This window comes from Diabrotica virgifera, chromosome 2 (assembly GCF_917563875.1).
Source record: "Diabrotica virgifera virgifera chromosome 2, PGI_DIABVI_V3a".
NCBI lineage: Eukaryota > Metazoa > Arthropoda > Insecta > Coleoptera > Chrysomelidae > Diabrotica > Diabrotica virgifera.
Genome location: NC_065444.1, coordinates 70,805,061 through 70,826,851, shown reverse-complemented (window position 1 = coordinate 70,826,851; position 21,791 = coordinate 70,805,061). Strand labels below are relative to the sequence as shown.

Genomic DNA, 21,791 nt, shown 5'->3' with positions numbered 1-21,791 from the left:
TGCTTTTTTTACGCTACCAAGTCTTTTGATTGAAGTTTTAATAGAATGGTTCATGTTTTTAATATTGATTTATCAAATTCTCTACACTTAGTACAAACAATTTGAAAGCCAGGATATTTGATGGGCCTCAGACGAAACAACTTATAAAATATTGGTATTTTACAGAATTGATGACTGAAGATTGTACAATATTTTCGTGGAAACAAAAATCGGAAAATTAACGAGATGTAGTGGAAGACATGCTCATCAATTTTAAGAAAGACGGTTGTCATATGAGCATTAAAATTCATTACCTCCACAGCTACCAGACCGTTTCCTAAAAAATCTTGACGATCTTAGGGAGGAATAGGGGGAACAATTCATCCAATATAACACAACGATGGAACAAATGTATCAGGGTATCAGGGTAGATGAGATATTCACATGATGGATAATTACTGCTGGTGTCTTCAAAGGGACCGTGCTTTTTATTCCTTTGTAAGAAAATCACATAAAAGGAAGTTTTTCGTTGGATGAAGAAAAATAACAGCTTTGTGCTGCGATGATGCTTGGGATATAGTCCATTCTTTTACGGTTTTTGCTCTAAATTTTAAAGAACCGCTTGGATTGACATGAAATTTGGCATACGCCTCGCTTACATATCAAAGAAAAAAAGTGATATTGTGCCGATATGTGCTTTTGACCTAGGGGTGACTTTCACCCCCTATTGGGAGTGAAAAAATATAAGTCCAAAGTAAGTCCGGAAATGAATAAACTGACTAATTTTAAGTAACTTTTGTTCGATAGAGCTTTTTCGCCAAGTCAACACTTTTCGAGTTATTTGCGAGTGAATATGTTCATTTTTCAACAAAATAATTACATTTTTAGACTGTTCTTCGCAAATAACTCAAAAAGTAAGTATTTTGTCGAAAAAAACGTTCTTAGCAAAAATATAGCTTGTAAAAAAGTAAAAAAAAAACGGTGTACGCGTTAGGTCTCTGAACCTCGTAGAACCAGAGTTATAGCCAATGAAGAATAGATTCATATTCACCAAATTTCAAATAGAATACTTCGAAGTGAAATATCCAAAAAATTAAGCACTTTTTAGGGAAAACCCATTATACCTTTTTTAAAGTGTTTAAAAAAGTTTATTTTTGTTTTTATAAAAAGTTTCTAGCATAAAATTTAAGCAAGTTACGCTCAAAATAAAGTTGGTCATTTTTGTTTTGGCAAAAAAAATCGGGAAGACCGCCCCCTAATTAGCAACTTAAATGAAATTAATCGTTACCGCTCCACAATTTATTTTACTTATGTTGTGGTTATATGATCTGTAAGTTTCATCGATTCAAAGTGCTTATTTTGGAAAAAATTTGGTTTTAATGTGAAATTTGTACAAATGTTAATTTTGAAAAATATGCTTTTTTTCAAAATAACTTAAAAATTGTTAGAGATACCAAAAATCTCGAAAAACAAAAAAAGTCAGCATTGCTTTTCTGAATATCATGTATTCTTTTGTTTTTCTGTTAGACAAAAATTGATTAAGATTTGGTGTTTCTAAATTTGCATACATTCGTGATCAGTGACTCGTTCAACCTCTTTTAACTACAGCCCTTTCAAAAATAAGGACTTTGAACCGAAAAAACTTACAGATCATATAAACAATACGTACACGAGTCAAGAAACTTGTGAAGTCGTAACGATTAAGTTCATTTGAGATACTAATTAGGCGGTGATTTTCCCGACTTTTTTAACAAAAAAAAAGGGACTAACTTTATTTTGAGCGTAACTTGTTTACTTTTAATGCTAGAATTTTTTTTTATAAAACAAAAATTAAGCTTTTTTTAAACACTTTAAATGAGTTGTAATGAGTTTTCCCCGAAATGTGCTTCATTTTTGGTTATTTCACGTTAAAGTATTCCATTTGGAATTTGACGAATATGAATCTATTTTTAATTAGCTTCCTTCTACTAGGTATAGAAACGTGATATATACACCATTTTTTTAAATTTTTTATAGGCTATATTTTTGCTAGGAATGTTTTTTCGACAAAATACTTACTATTTGAGTTATTTGCAAAAAACCGTCTAAAAGCGTGGTTATTTTGTTGAAAAAATTAACATATTCACTGGAAAATAACTCGAAAAGTATTGACTTAGTGAAAAAACTCTATAGAAAAAAAGTTACTTAAAATTAGTCAGTTTATTATTTTCCGGACTTACGGAAAGCTTGTGTATGCCAAATTTCATGTCAATGCAAGCGGTTCTTTAAAATTTAGAGGTTTTGCAATATTTTACCGTTAAAGAACGTACTAATAGGTTTACGTTTTTTGGCAGATATGTTTGATGATTATTGTAACTATATTATTGTACAATAATAAATACCTTTCTTTTAATTCGTGTCTTCTTCCTTTGAAGGGTAGCAGCACTACGTATATAGGTAGCACTGCTTTAAATTACCCGATATGTTAAAAATGTGATCTGTTGTCCTATTTTGTGAAAACGATATCGTGGATCAATTATGTTTGCGTTTTTGGGGGCGAAGATCCAAATTACCTATAAACAGTGAAACAATTTTCGGCAGCAGATTGTGCGTTTATATTTTTAAACTCATGAGAGGTAGCCATAACTCTAAAGCTTCACATCCTACAAAGATACTAATTATTTGTATATCTTCTGCTGCAAAAGTTCAATAAAACCGTCATAATAATCGACAATCTTCGCAAAATGAAACCTTAAGAAAAAACTGTTTGTTTTATCAAAGAAAACGTAACTGTTATATCCATGTTCCTTTCTCGGAAGCTCCCAGAACGGAACGGAAAATGAATTTTTCTCGCTAACTCCCATCCCATACCCGAGATCCTAATCTCTATATGTAACATTGTTTCCCTAATAAGCATAATTAGATCGCTTGAACTATGTGACATGTTTACAAAAATTACCCAACGCCACTTAAACAATAGAATAATATTGACCTTAGAAGACATGTTCAGTTATATAATTAAAATCTTCGCGAGATGTGAGAGATTACACAGGCGGTAACGATGGCTGGTTGAAAAATGAGAAATTAGATATTCACAATAGAAGTGGAGTCCCATTTGCTTGTTTTACGTAATGTAGTATCACTAATTAGGTACCTCGTGGTAGAGACGGTGCGGTTGTACGATCACAGCGATATAACGATAATATACTTCTATAGAACCAAAAGGCGAGTAATCTGCTTCCTACTAAAAATACCGTTACTAATGTTTCAACAGTTTTAATTTGAATTCAATAAGAAGAATGCATCAAAGTTAATAAAATCCTATTTTTTAATAGTAATAATAATAATTATGTATTATGTTTATTTAGGAATAATAAAGATTTACAAGGACTAAAAAGCATAATGACTTCTAAATAAACATAAAAACTCACTGAAGTAGAGTTACCTTTTATATTATACAGTGTGGCAATTTGAAAAGGTACCAACCTCTTTAATTTGGTCCCTACAGAAAATATAAAAATATGCAAAAAAAAAATAATTAGGGCACTTGCGGGAGTGCCGACAGAAGTGAAAACTTCTTACGAAGAAGCCCCTTCGGGTACACACTCTATCCTTCCTCCAACCATTATTACTTCTGTCGAACTTATATGCAATTCAACCTATGGTATATAAATTACTAATATCTGCCATGTCGATAACGATCGCGAGTTCAATGCTTTTTCCCATCCAAAGAGAAGTGGTATACCTACCTTCCTACCTTCCTATACATTCACATAATACATAAACATACAGAATTTATTTCGGCGAAGCGATGACGGTCACGAATTCAATGCTTTTTCCCCGTCCAGAAAGTGCACAAAATCGATACAGAAGTTATCACTTCAAAAATACTTTAAACACTTATCACTTATAATGATTGGAGTAGGGACCGTGTGGACCCTTATGCGCTTGCTTCGCAAGCTCCTTCGGGTACACACTATATCCCTCCTCCAACCATTATAACTTCGTTCGAACTCATACATAAGCAATTCAACCTATAGTGTATAAATTACTAATATCTCGCCGTAGCGATGACGGTTGCGAATCCAATGCTTTTTCTTAATCCAAAAAGAAGTTCTATACCTATATTATACACGCGTTGCGTGCGTCCTATACTATTTATAAATATATACATACACCTAATATGTATGTACCACAAACGCGAAAATTTCAAACCAATAAGACTGTTGCCACATACGTACAGAATGCTTACCAAAATAATTACTAACAGGCTATCAAATAAATTCGATAGTTACCAGCCTGTTGACATAGTAACATAGAACACCTGCAGACAATAACGACACTTATCGAAAAGTGCAAAGAATACAATGACCCTCTTCATTTGGCATTTGTGGATTACAATAAGGCATTCGATTCCATAGAACTCTGGTCCGTATTAGAAGGAATGAATAACGCAAGGATTGATTCTAGATATAGAATACTCCTTAAATACATATACGACAATGCACCTATGCAAATAAATGTATCAAAAGGTCCAACAACAAGCAAAATAAGAATAGAGAGAGAAAATAGACAGAGTACAAAAACAAATAAAACAAAAGTGATGACAAATCAATATATCACAATCGACTAAGATGGAAGTGATATCGAAAGTGTCGAAGATATATATACCTAGGTCACACGATCAAACTAGGCAAACAGAATCTAACGGCAGAAATAACTAGAAGAATCCGAATGACTTGGGCAGCAGTAACAAGACTCAGTGATGTGTTGAAGAACAAAAAGATACCAATAAATCTAAACAAAAGGGTATTCAACAGTTGTATTCTACCAATTATGACTTATAGAATGGAGACGATGACACTTACAGAGGTATCAGCCAATAGATTGAGAACGACCCAGAGGGCGATCAAACGAGCTATGTTAGGGGTATCTCTTAGGAAGCATATACAAAATGAGCACGTGCGAAGCAGGACGAAAGTGGAATATGTAATTTGAAGAATTGAAATGCAAATGAAACGGACCTGGGTAGGACACGTGGCACGACAAAACATCGAAACGTGGACGAGAAATATTGGAGTACATTGGAGACCACGAGAGCAGTCGTAGTAGAGAAAAACCACAAAAACGATGGTTAGACGACATCCAAGCAAAAATGGAAAGAAACTGGCACCAAATAGCAAAAAACAGAGAAGAATGGAGAACTCATGGGAAGGCCTTTGTCCAGGAGTGGATGCAAAAAGGCTGAAGAAGAAGATAATATATATAAATACAAAATTGATTTCGACTAAACGATGACGGTCCCGAAATCAATTCTTTATCCCCATCCAAAAATAGGTGTTATACCAATATTATATACGCGTTGCGTGCCTTCTACACTATTTATATATACATACACATAATAATATAAATATAAGTACAAAATTTATTTCGCCGAAGCGATGACGGTCGCGAATTCAATGCATTTTTCCCATCTATAAAGTGCACAACGTCCTTAAACAAGTTTTTACTTCAACAGTATTACTATTGCTATACGTACATTATAATAATATACGTACAAAATTTATTTCGTCGAAGCGATGACGGTCGCGATGACAGTCGCGAAATCAATCCTTGCTCCCCATCCTAAAATAAATTTTACATTAATTTTAAATTTAAATACTTCTACACAATCTATATATACATACACATAATAAATATACGTACAAAATTTATTTCGCCGAAGATATGACGGTCGCGATGACGGTCGCCAAAAAAATTCTTTTTCCCCATCCAAAAATAGGTTTTACATTTATTTTAAATTTAAATACTTCTATACAATTTATATATATATATATATATATATATATATACACAAAATTTATTTCGCCGAAGCGATGACGGTCGCGATGATGGTCCCTAAATCAATCCTTTTTCCCCATCCTAAAATAGGTTTTATATTTATTTTAAATTTAAATACCTCTTCACAATTTATATATAATATACATACACATAATAATAGACGATAATAGTATATAGCATAAGCGATGACGGTCGCAATGACGATCGCGATGACGGTCGCGAATTCAATACTTTTTCCCCTATTCAAAAAGTGCACAACGTCCCTAAAGAAGTTTTCACTTCAAAAAACACCCAAAAAACATGCAAAAACTTCTTCTCGTGGCCTCCGCTATGTGAATTTGGTTTTTAAATGTACGGGTTTATTTAGTTCAAGTTGAGTTTATGCCTAAGGATGAAATAATGAATTTAGAAGCTTATTGTAAAACCCTCCCAAAACTAAAACGTGCAATACAGAATAAACGACGTGGTATGTTGTCGACGAAGGAGTTTCTGATTCATGACAATGCTCGGCCCCACGCATCGGCAAGAACTCAGCAAGAACTTCAGCGTCTACAATGGGAAATTCTCGAGTATCCTCCCTTCAGCCCAGACCCAGATCCTGCGCCTCCAGATTATTATCTGTTCCCCAAACTAGAGCAATTCATAGGTGGAAAGTAGTTTTAAAACGATGAAGAGCTCAAAGATGAACTGATATCCTGAATCGGCCTACACACCGATTGGTGTGTGGTGGACTACAACACCGGCATCGAAAAACTAATTCCACGATACAACAAATACCGTGACAACTAAGGTAACTGCATTGAAAAATAGCCTAAGGTATACTTGGCATCAAATTATTTTAGAAAAGCCTCGGAGGTGTAAGCAGAGAAGGTGCCCATTGTTTTCAGTCTGGTGCGGATATAGAGTAACATTACGTTGTTTTATATGCCATTAGAGTGAAAACAGTTAGAAAGATCTGAAGAAGAAAATATCGGTCACAATCTAGATATCATGAATTCCGCCATGGTCACCATAGCAAACGAAATTTTGAAACCAGAAAAAGACCCAATAAAGAAAAATGATTGGATGACCGATAAAATACTAGACCTTATTCAACAAAGAAGAAATTGGAAAAACAAAGACGAGATTCGGTATAGAGAGATATATCGACAAATAAGATACGAGGTTAAGCGAGCAAAAGAGGACTGGATGGAACAAAGATGTCGTGAAATGGAAGAACTACAAAGAAAACATGACGAGTTTAATATACATAAAAAGCTTAAAGACTCAGCTGAGCTACACTCAGAGAAAAAGAACTCCTCACTTTATGAGAAACTCCAAAGGTAAAATAATTCTCGACTTATATGAAAAAAAGGAAGAATGGACTAACTATATAAAAGAGCTCTTACTGGATACGAGGCCACCACTTAACACCACAAAGTATACGAATACTGGTCCTAGTATTTTAAAAGCGGAAGTAGAGAAAGCCATCAAACAGAACAAAAATGGGAAATCTCCAGGCCCTGACCAAATACCATCAGACTGGCTCAAACTTCTGGATGACGACAATGTCTCACAACTAACAAACATTTATAACCATATATACGAGACTGGAATGATGCCACAGATGTGGTTAGAGTCTACATTTATTCCACTCCCAAAAAAACCTAATACATCATCATGTAAAGACTTTAGACTAATTAGTCTCATGAGCCACTCGCTCAAGCTACTTCTTAAGATAATTCTTAATAAAATCAAGCAGAAATGTGAAGAGACAATGGGAAACAAACAATTCGGTTTCAGAGAAGAATTTAGAACAAGGGAAGCTTTGTTCCCAATGTTAACATTTAATGTACAGAAACCAATTTACGTCTGCTTTATAGATTTTGAGAAGGCGTTTGATAGAGTTCAACATGATAGGTTGTTTGAATATCTAGAAATGATTGGAATAGATAATAAAGACCTGAGACTTTTCAACATCTATATTGGAATCAAGAAGCTTCTATTCTGGTAGACGGCAAAGAAACAGACACAATTTGCATTCAAAGTGGTGTCAGACAGGGTTGTGTGTTATCCCCAACTTTGTTTAACGTATACTCAGAAATAATTTCTAATGAAGCCTTGGAAGGACAATGTGGAGTTCGAATCGGGGGAGAAACTATTAACAACATCAGATATGCAGACGACACCGCGATCATGGCTGAAAATATAGAAGATCTTCAATTAATTATATAAATCGAGTCACTAGAGAATTCTCCAATAACGGACTTAATATAAATGCAACAAAGACACAGTTACTTGTGGTTAGTAAACAAGACGTCGGCCCTATGCAACTAATTTTCAGTGATGAATCAATAACAAAAGTTAACCATTTTAAATACCTAGGATCTTGGATAAACGAGACACTAAATTCGGATGAAGAAATTAAAACTCGTATAGAATTGCAAGAGGAGCATTTATGAAACTTAGATCTATTCTGAGCAACTCTCAGCTGAACTTACAACTAAGAATCAAATTCCTAAAATGTTATGTGTATCCTGTATTACTATATGGATGTGAAACCTGGATCATGAAGGTTAACATGATGAACAAATTAGAAGCCTTTGAGATGTGGTCGTATCGTAGAATGCTCAGAATATCTTGGGTTCAACGTATTTCAAACAGAGAAGTCTTAAACAGAGTAGGTCAAGGCGAAAGTGACTTAATGAAGATGATAAAAAAGAGAAAACTTATATAGAAGAATATCTGGGGCATATAATGGGAGGTAGCAGATACAGGATGCTGCAGTTAATACGTTAATACTCAATGGAAAGATCGACGTAAAAAGAGGAACTGGTCGAAAGAAATATTCATGGCTCCGAAACCTTCGTCAATGGACTGGCTTATCAGCAGATCAATTGTTACATGCCGCACAAGATCGAGAACGATATCGGCAAATTGTTATGGAAGCTACCCACGCCTAAAAATTTGGGCACGGTACTTAAAGAAGAAGAAGAAGAGTGAAAACTTAGTCTTTTGCTAGCAGTTGGCGCTAGGGCATCTATGCCATTTCGTGCGTTGCAATCCGTGACTGCACTCCGGGGTTTGTTTTGGTTGGATCAGAGAGAGCAGCATATGTGCCTCCTGATGAGAGACTAATAAGTTTCGAAACCGGTAGAGGTGCTTGCTGCACTCTCTGATTGGACTGGAATATGATGCGGCTGTATTTTCGTTTTGCAACGAAATTGAAAATGGTTATTCATTTTTGATTTACATGTTTACTCTGATTGGAGTACGAAGGGAACCATTCTCGTTGGAACTTTAGCGCGCTGAGCAGATGGGACGTGAGATATAAATTGTAAAATTCCCTCATATTCTTTAGTCTCAGCATCCGTATGGCTTGCAAATTGTAGAAGCCTCGAAGTTGCAACCAGAGAAGGTTCCCATTGTTTTCAGTCTGGTGGGATATAGAGTAACATTATGTTGTTTTATATGCCATTAGAGTGAAAACTTAGTCTTTTGCTAGCAGTTGCCGCTAGGGCGTCTATGCCATTTCGTTCGTTGCGATCCGTGACTGCACTCCGGGGTTTGTTTTGGTTGGATCAGAGAGAGCAGCATATGTGCCTCCTGATGAGAGACTAATAAGTTTCGAAACCGGTAGAGGTGCTTGCTGCACTCTCTGATTGGATTGGAATATGATGTGGCTGTATTTTCGTTTTGCAACGAAATTGAAAATGGTTATTCATTTTTGATTTACATGTTTACTCTGATTGGAGTATGAAGGGAACTATTCTCGTTGGAACTTTAGCGCGCTGAGCTGATGGGACGTGAGATATAAATTGTAAAATTCCCTCATCTTCTTTAGTCTCAGCATCCGTATGGCTTGCAAATTGTAGAAGCCTCGGAGTTGTAACCAGAGAAGGTTCCCATTGTTTTCAGTCTGTTGGGATATAGAGTAACATTACGTTGTTTTATATGCCATTAGAGTGAAAACTTAGTCTTTCGTCTATTTTAGAAAACCTTAATCTTAATCCTATTACAAGGTCATTTATATTAAAATGGAGTTCTTCGGTTATGAGATTTAACATACTGAATATCTGAATAGCAGGTATAATAATTAAAGGGACAATAGGCCGGAAACTTAATCACACCATTCAAATACAAATGACTTTATAATAGGATTAATATTAAGATTTTCTAACATAACTTGATGCCAAGTATACTTGTCACTTTGTAAATAAAATTTTGTGTTGATACCTTTTCATTTTGTGTTTTCATTTTTAATGCCAAAACGATTTTTTACTTTCTGGACGACTAATGTATGTATAACCGCTGAACATTACTCTAGAGGGCACTATAATATTCATAAGCTATTATCGAGAGTAATATAATATGGTCTATTAATTATTATTCCAACCACTAATTAATTTGACATATATATGCTAAGTCTCATATCGACGATATGCCGTTTGCTTAAACGTTGTGATTTAATTCATGTAATTGAATAGTAATGCATGTATAACACGGTGGTCCTAGTACACGAACGCTCGTTAATTTTCTTTCAGATGTATTATTATTAATTGAGTTTATAAAAACTACACTCCTGGCCAAAATAATCCGGACACTTGAGAAAGTAAACATTAATAATAAAATTCGTTTATTTAAAACACTAAAAAAGTAAAACTTTCAAAAAAGTAAACCCTGTAGTTGGCTGTATACCTTCGATAAGACAACATAGCTTGAAGTACCCGTGTTGAGCTGGCCCCCCCCACTTGCAAAAATTAAAAAACAAATAGCCCTGATTTATGAGCTATTTATGAGCTCTCATATTCCGCAAACTAAAAATTTTGAGCTCGTTCCACTGAGCAGGAATTTAATACCCTAGTGGGGGGGGCTGAGTCAGCCCCCCCCACTACTTAAAAATAGGAATATTGAATCGGTTTTTGCGGCAGAATTACGAGCTATTTATGAGCTCTTGAAATTATATAGTTTCGATTTTTGAGCTCATCCCCTTCACCCCCAAACAACCCTTTAATTGATTTAACTTAAGAGAAAGATGCTGAGAAAACTTAAAATATATCGTATTGCGGATATAATTCCTATAGCTTATATACTCTAAAAATAAACTATTAAATCAAGGGCATTTCGATTATTGAGCTACAACCCCTTCGCAAGAAAACCACCCTATCTTCTCGGCTTAAGAGAAAGTTGTACTTGAAATGCGTTAAACTAATTATTTGGCGACTACATATCATTTAATAATTAATAAGCTTCCAAATTACGCGCATTTAGATCAGTAAATTGCAATTTATTTTGTATAGTGCAGTCACTGAAGGTAAAAATCAACGATTACCTTCAAGTTCGGTGAACCTTCATCGATTTTCACAAAAATTGGTCAGTGGTTAGAGGATACGTCAAGAAACAAAGGTGACATGGTACCACCTTGCGCCTTTACCCTGAGGGTGGATACCGCCTCTTCTCGGGGGTGAAAATTATTTTATAAAAAATAACTGCACAAATCAATAAAAGAACAAATTAAAAGCAAAATTTATTATATAAAGTTAATAAAATAAGTCAATACTTTTTAAGTTATTAAAGATCAAAGATTTTATTTATTTGTGAAAAAAATGCATGTTTTGAAGAGGTTTTTTGTAAATCACTGAAAAACTGTAAGTTTTTACAAAAAAGTTAATAGTAGTTTAATTCGTATAGCTTATATTCTAAGAATAAACTCTTAAATCACGCACCTTTCGATTATATAGCTACAACCCCTTCACAAGAAAACGACCCCATTTTCCCGGCTTAAGAGAGAGTTGTTCTTAAAATAATTTAAATTGATTATTTGGCGACTACATATTGTTTAATAATTTATTAGCTTGCAAAATATACGCATCTCAATTATTGAATTGCCATTTTCTTTCTATAGTGCAGTCACTGAAGGTAAAAATCAACTATTACCTTCGATTTCGGTAAATCTCCATTTATTTTCACGAATTGACAATAACAACTTGGGGTTTTAGCCTGGGGTACATGTCACCCCTTCTCGGGAGTGAAAATTACTTTATTAAAAATAACCCCACAAATCGAGAGAGGGACAAATTTTAAGCAAAATTTGTTATATAATGTGATTAAAATAAATCAATACTTTTTGAGTTATTAAAGATCAAATATTTTAATTTTTGGAAAGAAAATGCATGCTTTAGAGCGAATTTTGATAAATGACTCAAAAACTGTAAGTTTTTACAAAAAAGTTTTCATCACTAAAATTGAAGCTAATAAAAAATATAATAAATTGCTTACTTGAAAAACCTTTAATGTTAATTTAAAGTAAGTTATTGGTAATTAAATGTATATTTTTTTCCGCGACTGTTCAAATCGAAGGGTTCAAGCTTAAATAACGGGAAAAAGATGCATTTTATAACACTTAGGTACTAAATACTTGTCAAAGTACTTAGAAATACCCATCAAAAATAAGATCCAGAAAAAGTTGATAGTATCAAAATCCGCTCACAAATTTTCGTGAAAATGAATGGAGATTTACCGAAATCGAAGGTCATAGTTGATTTTTACCTTCAGTGACTGCACTATAGAAAGAAAATGGCAATTCAATAATTGAGATGCGTATATTTTGCGAGCTCATAAATTATTAAACAATATATAGTCGACAAATAATTAATTTAAATTATTTTAAGTACAACCCTCTCTTAAGCCGGGAATATGGGATGGTTTTCTTGCGAAGGGGTTGTAGTTCAATAATCGAAAGGCGCGTGATTTTAGAGTTTATTCTTAGAATATAAGCTATACGAATTAAACTACTATTAACTTTTTTGTAAAAACTTACAGTTTTTCAGTGATTTACAAAAAACCTCTTCAAAACATGCATTTTTTTCACAAATAATTAAAATCTTTGATCTTTAATAACTTAAAAAGTATTGACTTATTTTATTAACTTTATATAAAAAATTTTGCTTTTAATTTGTTCTTTTATTGATTTGTGCAGTTATTTTTTATAAAATAATTTTCACCCCCGAGAAGGGGCGGTATCCACCCTCAGGGTAAAGGCGCAAGGTGGTACCATGTCACCTTTGTTTCTTGACGTATCCTCTAACCACTGACCAATTTTCGTGAAAATCGATGAAGGTTCACCGAAATTGAAGGTAATCGTCGATTTTTACCTTCAGTGACTGCACTATACAAAATAAATTGCAATTTACTGATCTAAATGCGCGTAATTTGGAAGCTTATAAATTATTAAATGAAATGTAGTCGCCAAATAATTAGTTTAACGCATTTTAAGTACAACTTTCTCTTAAGCCGGGAAGATAGGGTGGTTTTCTTGCGAAGGGGTTGTAGCTCAATAATCGAAATGCCCTTGATTTAATAGTTTATTCTTAGAGTATATAAGCTATAGGAATTATATCCGCAATACGATATATTTTAAGTTTTCTCAGCATCTTTCTCTTAAGTTAAATCAATTAAAGGGTTGTTTGGGGGTGAAGGGGATGAGCTCAAAAATCGAAACTATATAATTTCAAGAGCTCATAAATAGCTCGTAATTCTGCCGCAAAACCGATTCAATATTCCTATTTTTAAGTAGTGGGGGGGGCTGAGTCAGCCCCCCCCACTAGGGTATTAAATTCCTGCTCAGTGGAACGAGCTCAAAATTTTTAGTTTGCGGAATATGAGAGCTCATAAATAGCTCATAAATCAGGGCTATTTGTTTTTTAATTTTTGCAAGTGGGGGGGGCCAGCTCAACACGGGTGCTTGAAGTAAACACTTCTGCTGTAATTAATTAAAGTTCTTTAAAATCCATCCACAAGGTAGTGGAAAATTACAATACGCAAAACGTTTTCGATAAAAACTGACCATCATGAGTGTGAACGTTTAGTGTACAAGTATTTGAAACTAGCCACTTCATTAGGTGTAAAAACCTCTAAATTACATTATTGATAAAAACATTGTAAAAAGTAGTCGATATATTAAGATTATTTGAATACCATGTGGATATACTTCATCCTTGCTCCAAAAATTGCACGTAGTGCTCAAGTGATAGTAGGTTAACGACCAACTAACTAAATAAATAAAAAAATATGAAAAAAAAAATACTTTTAAGAAACGCTTTTCTTTAGTTACGAGTGAATAAAATTAAACATATTATAAAAAAATCAACTAAAAAGCAAAAAATAAAAAAATTTAAAAAATCTAACATATTCGTCAAAGAAAAGCATGGCACGTCTTCATCGAATAAACGGTTTTCGCACCACGCTTTTCTTTAACGAATGTGTTAGATTTTTTCAATTATTTTTATTTTTTGCTTTTCAGTTGATTTTTTTATAATATGTTTAATTTTAGTCACTCGTAACTAAAGAAGAGCGTTTCTTAAAAATATTTTTTTTCATATTTTTTTATTTTTACTTTTTAGTCTTACACTTTTCAAACATTAAAATATATCGTCCTGTTTATTAAAATATGTATAAAACATATGATGTACAAACATGAAAAGTAGTCGGAATCGGCAAAAAATTTGAAACTTTATTGTTTATTTATGAAGCATAACGTAAACAATTAACGTAAAAAGTAAAATTTTTTATAGTTCATATAATTAGCTACAATCTGTAAAAGTTTCAAGTTTCTTCATTGTAAAAAACAAGAGAATTTAAGCATTTTCCGTTAAAATCGTTTTTTTATTTAAACAATTAATAACCAAAAAATTTTTTATTGACTCTTCGTGTATTGTTCCCGCGAATGCATATGTCTGCAAATTTTTAGTCATTTGCATTGAAGAAAAGGCAGTCAAATTAATGTCCAAAGATTTGACCCAAGCGATTGAACTAAAGAAAAGCGTTTAATTAATTAATACGACAAAACGAATTCTAATGTTAATTGTAGCACAAAACGTCTCTACCGGTGGTTTTTCTAAGAGTTCGATAAAAACACGAATTTTTTAAATTCGAGTTTTGGTTGAAGTTTCGTTTCGTATATGTAATAAACGCCGATTTATATATAAACAAATATATGAGTAAAATTTGAAACTTTATTGTTTATTTATGAAGCATAACGTAAACAATTAACGTAAAAAGTGAAATTATGTATAGTTCATATCATTAGCTACAATCTGTAAAAGTTTCAAGTTTCTACATTATAAAAAACAAGAGAATTTAAGCATTTTCCATTAAAATCGTTTTTATTTATTTAAACAATTAATAAACATAAAATTTTTTTTATTGACTATTTGTGTATTGTTCCCGCGAATGCATATGTCTGCAAATTTTCATTCATTTGCATTGAAGAAAAGTCAGTCAAATTAACGTCTAAAGATTTGATGCAAACTATTGAAGTAAAGAAAAGCGTTTAAAAAATAATAATATGAAAAATAAATGAACCAAAAGAAAGTAATTAGTTCGACAAGCAGTCGAGTGCGGAAAAGAAACTTTCCGCAAGAGTTAGGAACAATATTTTTTCTACGAGCATTTAAAAAATGACCAAATCTTAATCAATTAATTCAATTAATTAAATATGAAAATGCACAAATTAATTCTTTGACAAGGTTGTCAAAACTAAACTTTCAATATAATAGGGAACTTGCACATTTTTTTTATTACATAATAAGGTTCAGTTTTGCTTAAAAATGAGATTTCCAAAATTTCACGCTTCATAAACTCATAATAACTTAGAAGTACAAATTTAAAGTCTTCTTTACCTTAAAATAGTTCAAACAACCCGTGACGTCACAGAGTTTGACTATGTGGTTCAGTTTACGGTTATATTTACGTATATTCTTCTTCTTCTTCTTCTTTAGTTTATTGGCCTCCACCTACTTGGGTATTTAGCCAGATCGTCGTCGGGGAATAAATAAAAAATATTTATATTCTAATGACATTTATCGTATGTCATTGTAATAAAATATACCAGTTTGTTGAGATTACAGTTTGATACAGTTTTTGAAGGAAAGGAACGAAGGTTTACTATTGAAAATAAAACCATTTTGTAAAAGTACAAATTTTCTATGAATAGTTCAAACGGTCAAAAACATTTGTAACGTCACATAAATGTATTTTCTACTGACGTTTATAATGTCTAATTTAAAATTATATACAATCGGAAAAATGAAAGAATACCCATGAACGATCACATAAATCACTTATTTTGTATTTGCTGCCTTTTTCTATAACAAACATTTGTTATTTATAGAAAAAGACAGGAAATAGAAAATAAGTGATTGATGTGATCGTTCATGGGTATTCTTTCATTTTTCCGACTGAATACAATTGGTGTAGAATGTAAACATACAACCCTGTGACGTCACGACGCGTTTTGGGGTGGCTGGTATAAGTTGAATTTTTAGTCGTCTTTAGGGGCCCAACGAAAGACAAACAAAACTATTTTAAAATAAAAATGTATACCATTTTTATTCAGTTGCAATGCGAAGGCAAAACAATCTTACTTTTCAATTAGAATACGGAGTGCAGTCCAGTCCCTTGAACCGCGATTTTCGGCTCTTATTGGAGCCTTCATCGGAAGGAACGTAGGCACTGTTCTCCATATTTTAACTGATTCGTATCGAGAGGTTTTCCCACCCATTGCAACTGAAGTGATGATAGTAGGTGGCTAGCGCCATCTGGCATTGAAAGACGAAGTAGTTTTCAATCCTAATAGTAAATTATTAATATTGAAAATATTAAAAATATTACTAAAAGATTTTTAAATTGAAAACTTATTGGTACACTTTCCTGGTGACACCTCCAAGACTTCTACAATTTGCAAGTCAAATGGATGCTGCAGTGAAGACGAGAGGGAAGGAATTCTACACTATGCAATTCACATCCCCCGTCTGCAGCTGGTAAAGTTCCAACGGAAAAATGCACCTAGTTACTCTACGGAGTAATACGACTCTAAAATAAAAATGTATACCATTTTTATTCAGTTGCAATGCGAAGGCAAAACAATCTTACTTTTCAATTAGAATACGGAGTGCAGTCCAGTCCCTTGAACCGCGATTTTCGGCTCTTATTGGAGCCTTCATCGGAAGGAACGTAGGCACTGTTCTCCATATTTTAACTGATTCGTATCGAGAGGGTTTCCCACCCATTGCAACTGAAGTGATGATAGAAGGTGGCTAGCGCCATCTGGCATTGAAAGACGAAGTAGTTTTCAATCCTAAAAACTATCTTATTTTTGATACAGGTTCTAAATTATGTTCTGTTGTGATTTATACCATTTTTTTCGAATTTAAAATTTTATGCAAGTTCCCTATTGGTTAGCATGACGACGATCTTGGTTTCCAAGACGACGATTCAAAACCACTGTTATTGTCTATTGGTTTGACTTTCGAATATTATGTCAAAATAATTTTATTTCATCGAATTGTCGCGTTAATTTCATTAAAACATGAACACAATAAAATACATTTGAAATAAATTAGCAAATATCTAATTATTAGTTTATTGCATGTACAGTGGAACCTCGATTATCCGTCAGGGCACAGGACCAAGGGTATGACGGATAATCGAAAAGACGGTTAACAGAACATTAAAAAATTTATAGTATTATGGTGACACACTGAATTATGGTGACATACAGATATCGACTAATTAATGCTTATAATTATTGTGCTGTGCGTTTTCATTTTCGGCTTGCGATTCAAAAAATAGAACTCTAAAAGCACGGTATCATTTATCCGTACCTATTTAAATTGCAATTTAATCCAGAGCCCTGGATCAGAACAAAAATTATTTACATAAAAAAATGCGGTGGTGGCATAACTGTACATGTACATTTCAACGAATTTCGTTTGGCATATCGCAATGCTCAAACAAAATGAATTGATGACTAAATTTTTACTTGTGTATACAGTGGTACCTCGATATACGAGCGCCCCAATATAGGAGTGTTTTGAGATACGAGCCGCCGAGCGAGCGATGTTTTGCTTTGAGATGAGAGCAAAATTTGAGATACGAGGAACCGCTTTTTATTAAAATTCATGCCTCTTTTTGACTACCTACTTCTAACTTGAAGGAGGCGATAAAGGGTATAATGCCAGCTAAGTGCGTTACAATAATTTCCAAGTTCCGGACTTCTCTCCATGAAAAGATGGAGAAACTACTGATGGTATGGGTGACAGAGAAGCAGCTTCAAGGAGGAACCTTGACACAAAGCATCATATGTGAGAAGGCACGAGCGATTTATGAAAGGGAGGAAGAAACAAACCTCTTTGGACAGTTTTTTTAAACGAGCTGCAGATGAAAATGAGCAAAGTGTGACGAAGAAAGCGAAGACCACTGACGAAAATTAAGCGCTTCCGTAAGCACCTCACTTTTTCTTTTGTTTTTACAGAATATGTATGTATTTTTTGTTACTTATAAATAAATGTTTCTTCTTGTAAAAACATTTTTCTTATTTAAAAACACTTAACAAAAACAACTAAGGTGGTTTTTTGGGAATGGAACGGATTAATGACATTTCGGTTAATTTCAATGGGGAAAATTGCTTTGACATACGAGCAATTTGACATACGAGCAAGGTTACGGAACGAATTACCCTCGTATGTCGAGGTACCACTGTACAATATAACTTATATATGGATCCTGACGGTTATCAGAGGTGACGGTTAATAGAGAGACGGATAATCGAGGTTCCACTGTACTATAATTATTTTAAGGCCATAATAAAATATCTAAATTCAGTGCGGAAAATTAATGCGGAAAAGTAATGTGGAAAAGGAAAACTTTCCAAACTAAAACGCATGCGGAAAATTAGACTTATTTGCACGCTCGTAGAAAAACTCTATTTTCAGCTCGTGAATCGGTTCTGGCAATGGTTGCCTTTTTTTAATCTTTTTTTTCTAAAATGTCCCATAAATGTTCTAATGAATTCATGTTAGTACCTACTATAAGCGGGCTAATCCAAAACTGGATTTCAGACAGTATTTATGTAGTCCATGATGATTCGCGCAGTGTGTGGACGCGCATTATCCTGCATAAACAAGAAATTATCTCCAACGAATGAGCGCAGGGGACAACAAGAGAGATATTGCACAGTCACTTTTGCACTTGCTGTATCACAGCACGCGTTATTTTGACAGTAGAGCATGCGCAGATGTGATATTTGGCTTACGCTGCGCTATTGGAAATAGTGCCTGCCGTTATTAGGGGAGCCGTTACGCTGTGCGGTATTCGTTGCGCTATTTTCTTTTTAGGTTATGTATGTGGTTTGTCTTTCATTTAAACTAAGTTTATTTGTAATAATTTTCTAAAATAAGTACCTCAGACAGTAGCAAACGAATCAGATTTACGACGATTTGTGTTTATTAAAATAAGTTTTAGATCAAAATCAATTGACCTATCCAGAAAATTGGACGTTAGTTCAGGAAAACATGAAAAGTACAACTGGAAAATATTTTATTTTAAGAACACTCAAGGATCATTTTTTGTTTCTCTTGCTCGATATTTGGAAGAAAAATCAAACCTTCCTTCCATTTAAATCAAATTAATTTGAACATGTAATAGGTATGTTCATCATCTCATAGAATGTTATGAAATATGATAAACTCGATGTTTTCATCATTAGCACTGGCCAAAATGAGAGCTTCTAAATCTTCATCCAAAATTGCATACAAATTAGACAAACAAAACTAATCTTAATCCAGCCGTAAAAATACCGCAACCAAAATGTTGAGCATTAATAGAGAGATCTAATCTGTCCTCTAAAATGTCCTCTAGACTCTAGATAATGCCATATGTATCTATCTGCTGTAAAGGCATGTATCCATTACGTTGGTTCTCCCGCTGGGCGCTCAGCCTCGGCGATCCAATCGGTGGCGGTTTGTATGTAGAGGAGCACATGCCGTATCCATTGGAGCAGTTACACGGAGCACCAACGTAATGCATACGTAATTTTACTGACCATAACACCTCCGTCACCAAATAGCGTTCTAGGTGAAATACAGCAAGGTGCAAATCGTTCTTCGGATCTTCTTTATACACTTTCGCGGCCATCTGGGGATCGTAAAGAAAACCGGGACTCGTCAGAAAACAGTACAAACTCCATTGCTGAGCAGTCCAACTGATAATCCGGAAATCCCATCCTGTTAGATCGAGGAGCTGCTGTTAATTTAGGGTATGCTACTGACTTATAAGAACGTAAACCACTTTCATGAAGGACGCTTCTTACAGCTCGTACAGATAATATATGAGTTCCTCGAACATCTAACAAGTGACTAGTTAGAACGTTTGACGTTAAAGAGGAAATCTTTAAAAACGTCCAGCACCCTGATCTTTGCAACTTTTTCTACTGATGCTAGTCTTCTAGTTTATTCCCAGTCTAACGATATTTCGTAAGAGCATCATGGACAGTACTTTTGGCAATATTCAAATGATTCTTCATGTAATGTCACAACTTTTGCATTATTTCGAGACTCATATCACTCATATCAGAATAAAAATCTGTAGCTAATAAACAAGATAAGGTATCATTTTTTGTCAAATGTCAAAATTTTGTTTTTATGATGGTGCGATCATTTAAAAGCATTAAAAGAATCGTTAGGAATGAACATTATTAATGTTTACTTCCTCCCCATTAAAACCACCATAGATTGACAAAATATAAAAAATATACAAAATGCAAAAGTCCGGATATTTTTTGACCAGGAGTGTATAAGTTGATGCAATGATTGTGCTATAGCTCATAGATAACTAAGCAGAAAAAGAGTATAAACTATTTGTAATTAATCTGCTAATATTTATTTTTAAATACAGCAAACGCAAACTGTTCTAATATTTAAAATGTCACGAGAATAATGAAGTCCACGCATTGACATAACTAATGAAATGTATACAGAAATATGCAGTATCGTGCCTTTTATAGAGATAGAAAACCGACCGATACATATTGGAAACTAGATGTATAATGTACTTTCCAATTACAATTACGGCACAGAGTCAGTTATAAAATGGAAATACATAATCCTAATGAAATGTGAAGTAGTCTTGTTTTTAGTATTTGGAACATAAAAGGACAAAAAGCTGTTCGTATGTGACATGATCACCCGTTTTTATATCTTCTTTTTTGTACTTGTGAGTAGTACACGGTATCTAAATACACTCACCGGAAGGAATAATACTCTTATAATTTCTGACGAAATTGCTCTATCTTTTAATTTTTTCGGTTGTTTTTACTTGGGCACACAATGAACAAAGCAAAAATCTCTAAAGACAGTTTTTAAAGAGAAATGTCTTTTAAATTCAAATTTTCTAGATATTGTTAGAAAATTTCAACGATATTGAAGTTATCATCTTACCTTTACTTTAATGTTACAAGCAGGCTGTGCAATTTAAATTGTTTTTACCATGACATTTGTGTTTATTGATGTCAAAGGTGTTTATTATTATTGTGCTTGTGTCAACTATTCAACAATCGTTGCATCTATTGAGGTTCTTATTCAGGAAGAAATCAAGTTTAACTAGCTAACAGAAATGTTCAAAGTACCAAAAAAATAGAGTCAAACAATTCTAAACAAAACAACTTTTCACAAAAATAGTGGCCTCGAGGTAAAACACATCCAGAAGGATTTAATGACGACTGATAACAAGTTTCCGTCGTTTAGGCAAAGAAACGAAGCATTACACCTAGGAATTTTGTGCAGTAAGATGAATCGTCATGCAACATTTTGCATTCGATTCAGGAGAGTGTCAGGAAAGTTTGTGAACTAAATTGATCTCCAGCAGATGAAAATTTCCATAAGAAAAATGCATTCCAAGTGCAACTCGAAGAGATCGAAAATGAAAAATTTATAGCTCAGGAAATACTTACAGAAATTAGTTCACTTTTTATACTCGGGGATTTTGGAGGTCGTTGAATACGAATTTCATCTCGGCGATGGACTGCAAGGTATAGCTGGTGCCAGGGTGAAACTCGTCGCTTGGAGTTTTATGTTATAATCAAAATCAATCACTAACCATTATTCGGGGGTTTTGGTGGTCGCTGAGCAAAAATTTCATGACGTCGATGGTCTATGTGGTACCTGGTGCCCACGGGT

General features: G+C 33.8%; 1 protein-coding gene across 1 annotated transcript in view; it reads left to right on the top strand.

Moving 5' to 3' along the window:
* Positions 1-19,639, top strand: part of LOC126880726 (zinc finger MYM-type protein 5-like) — a 38,259-nt gene extending 18,620 nt beyond the window's left edge. Inside the window, exon 3 of the mRNA XM_050644773.1 lies at positions 19,515-19,639. Coding sequence (XP_050500730.1) covers positions 19,515-19,639 — 125 coding nt within the window. The remainder of the gene's footprint in view (positions 1-19,514) is intronic.
* Positions 19,640-21,791: the final 2,152 nt, after the last annotated feature.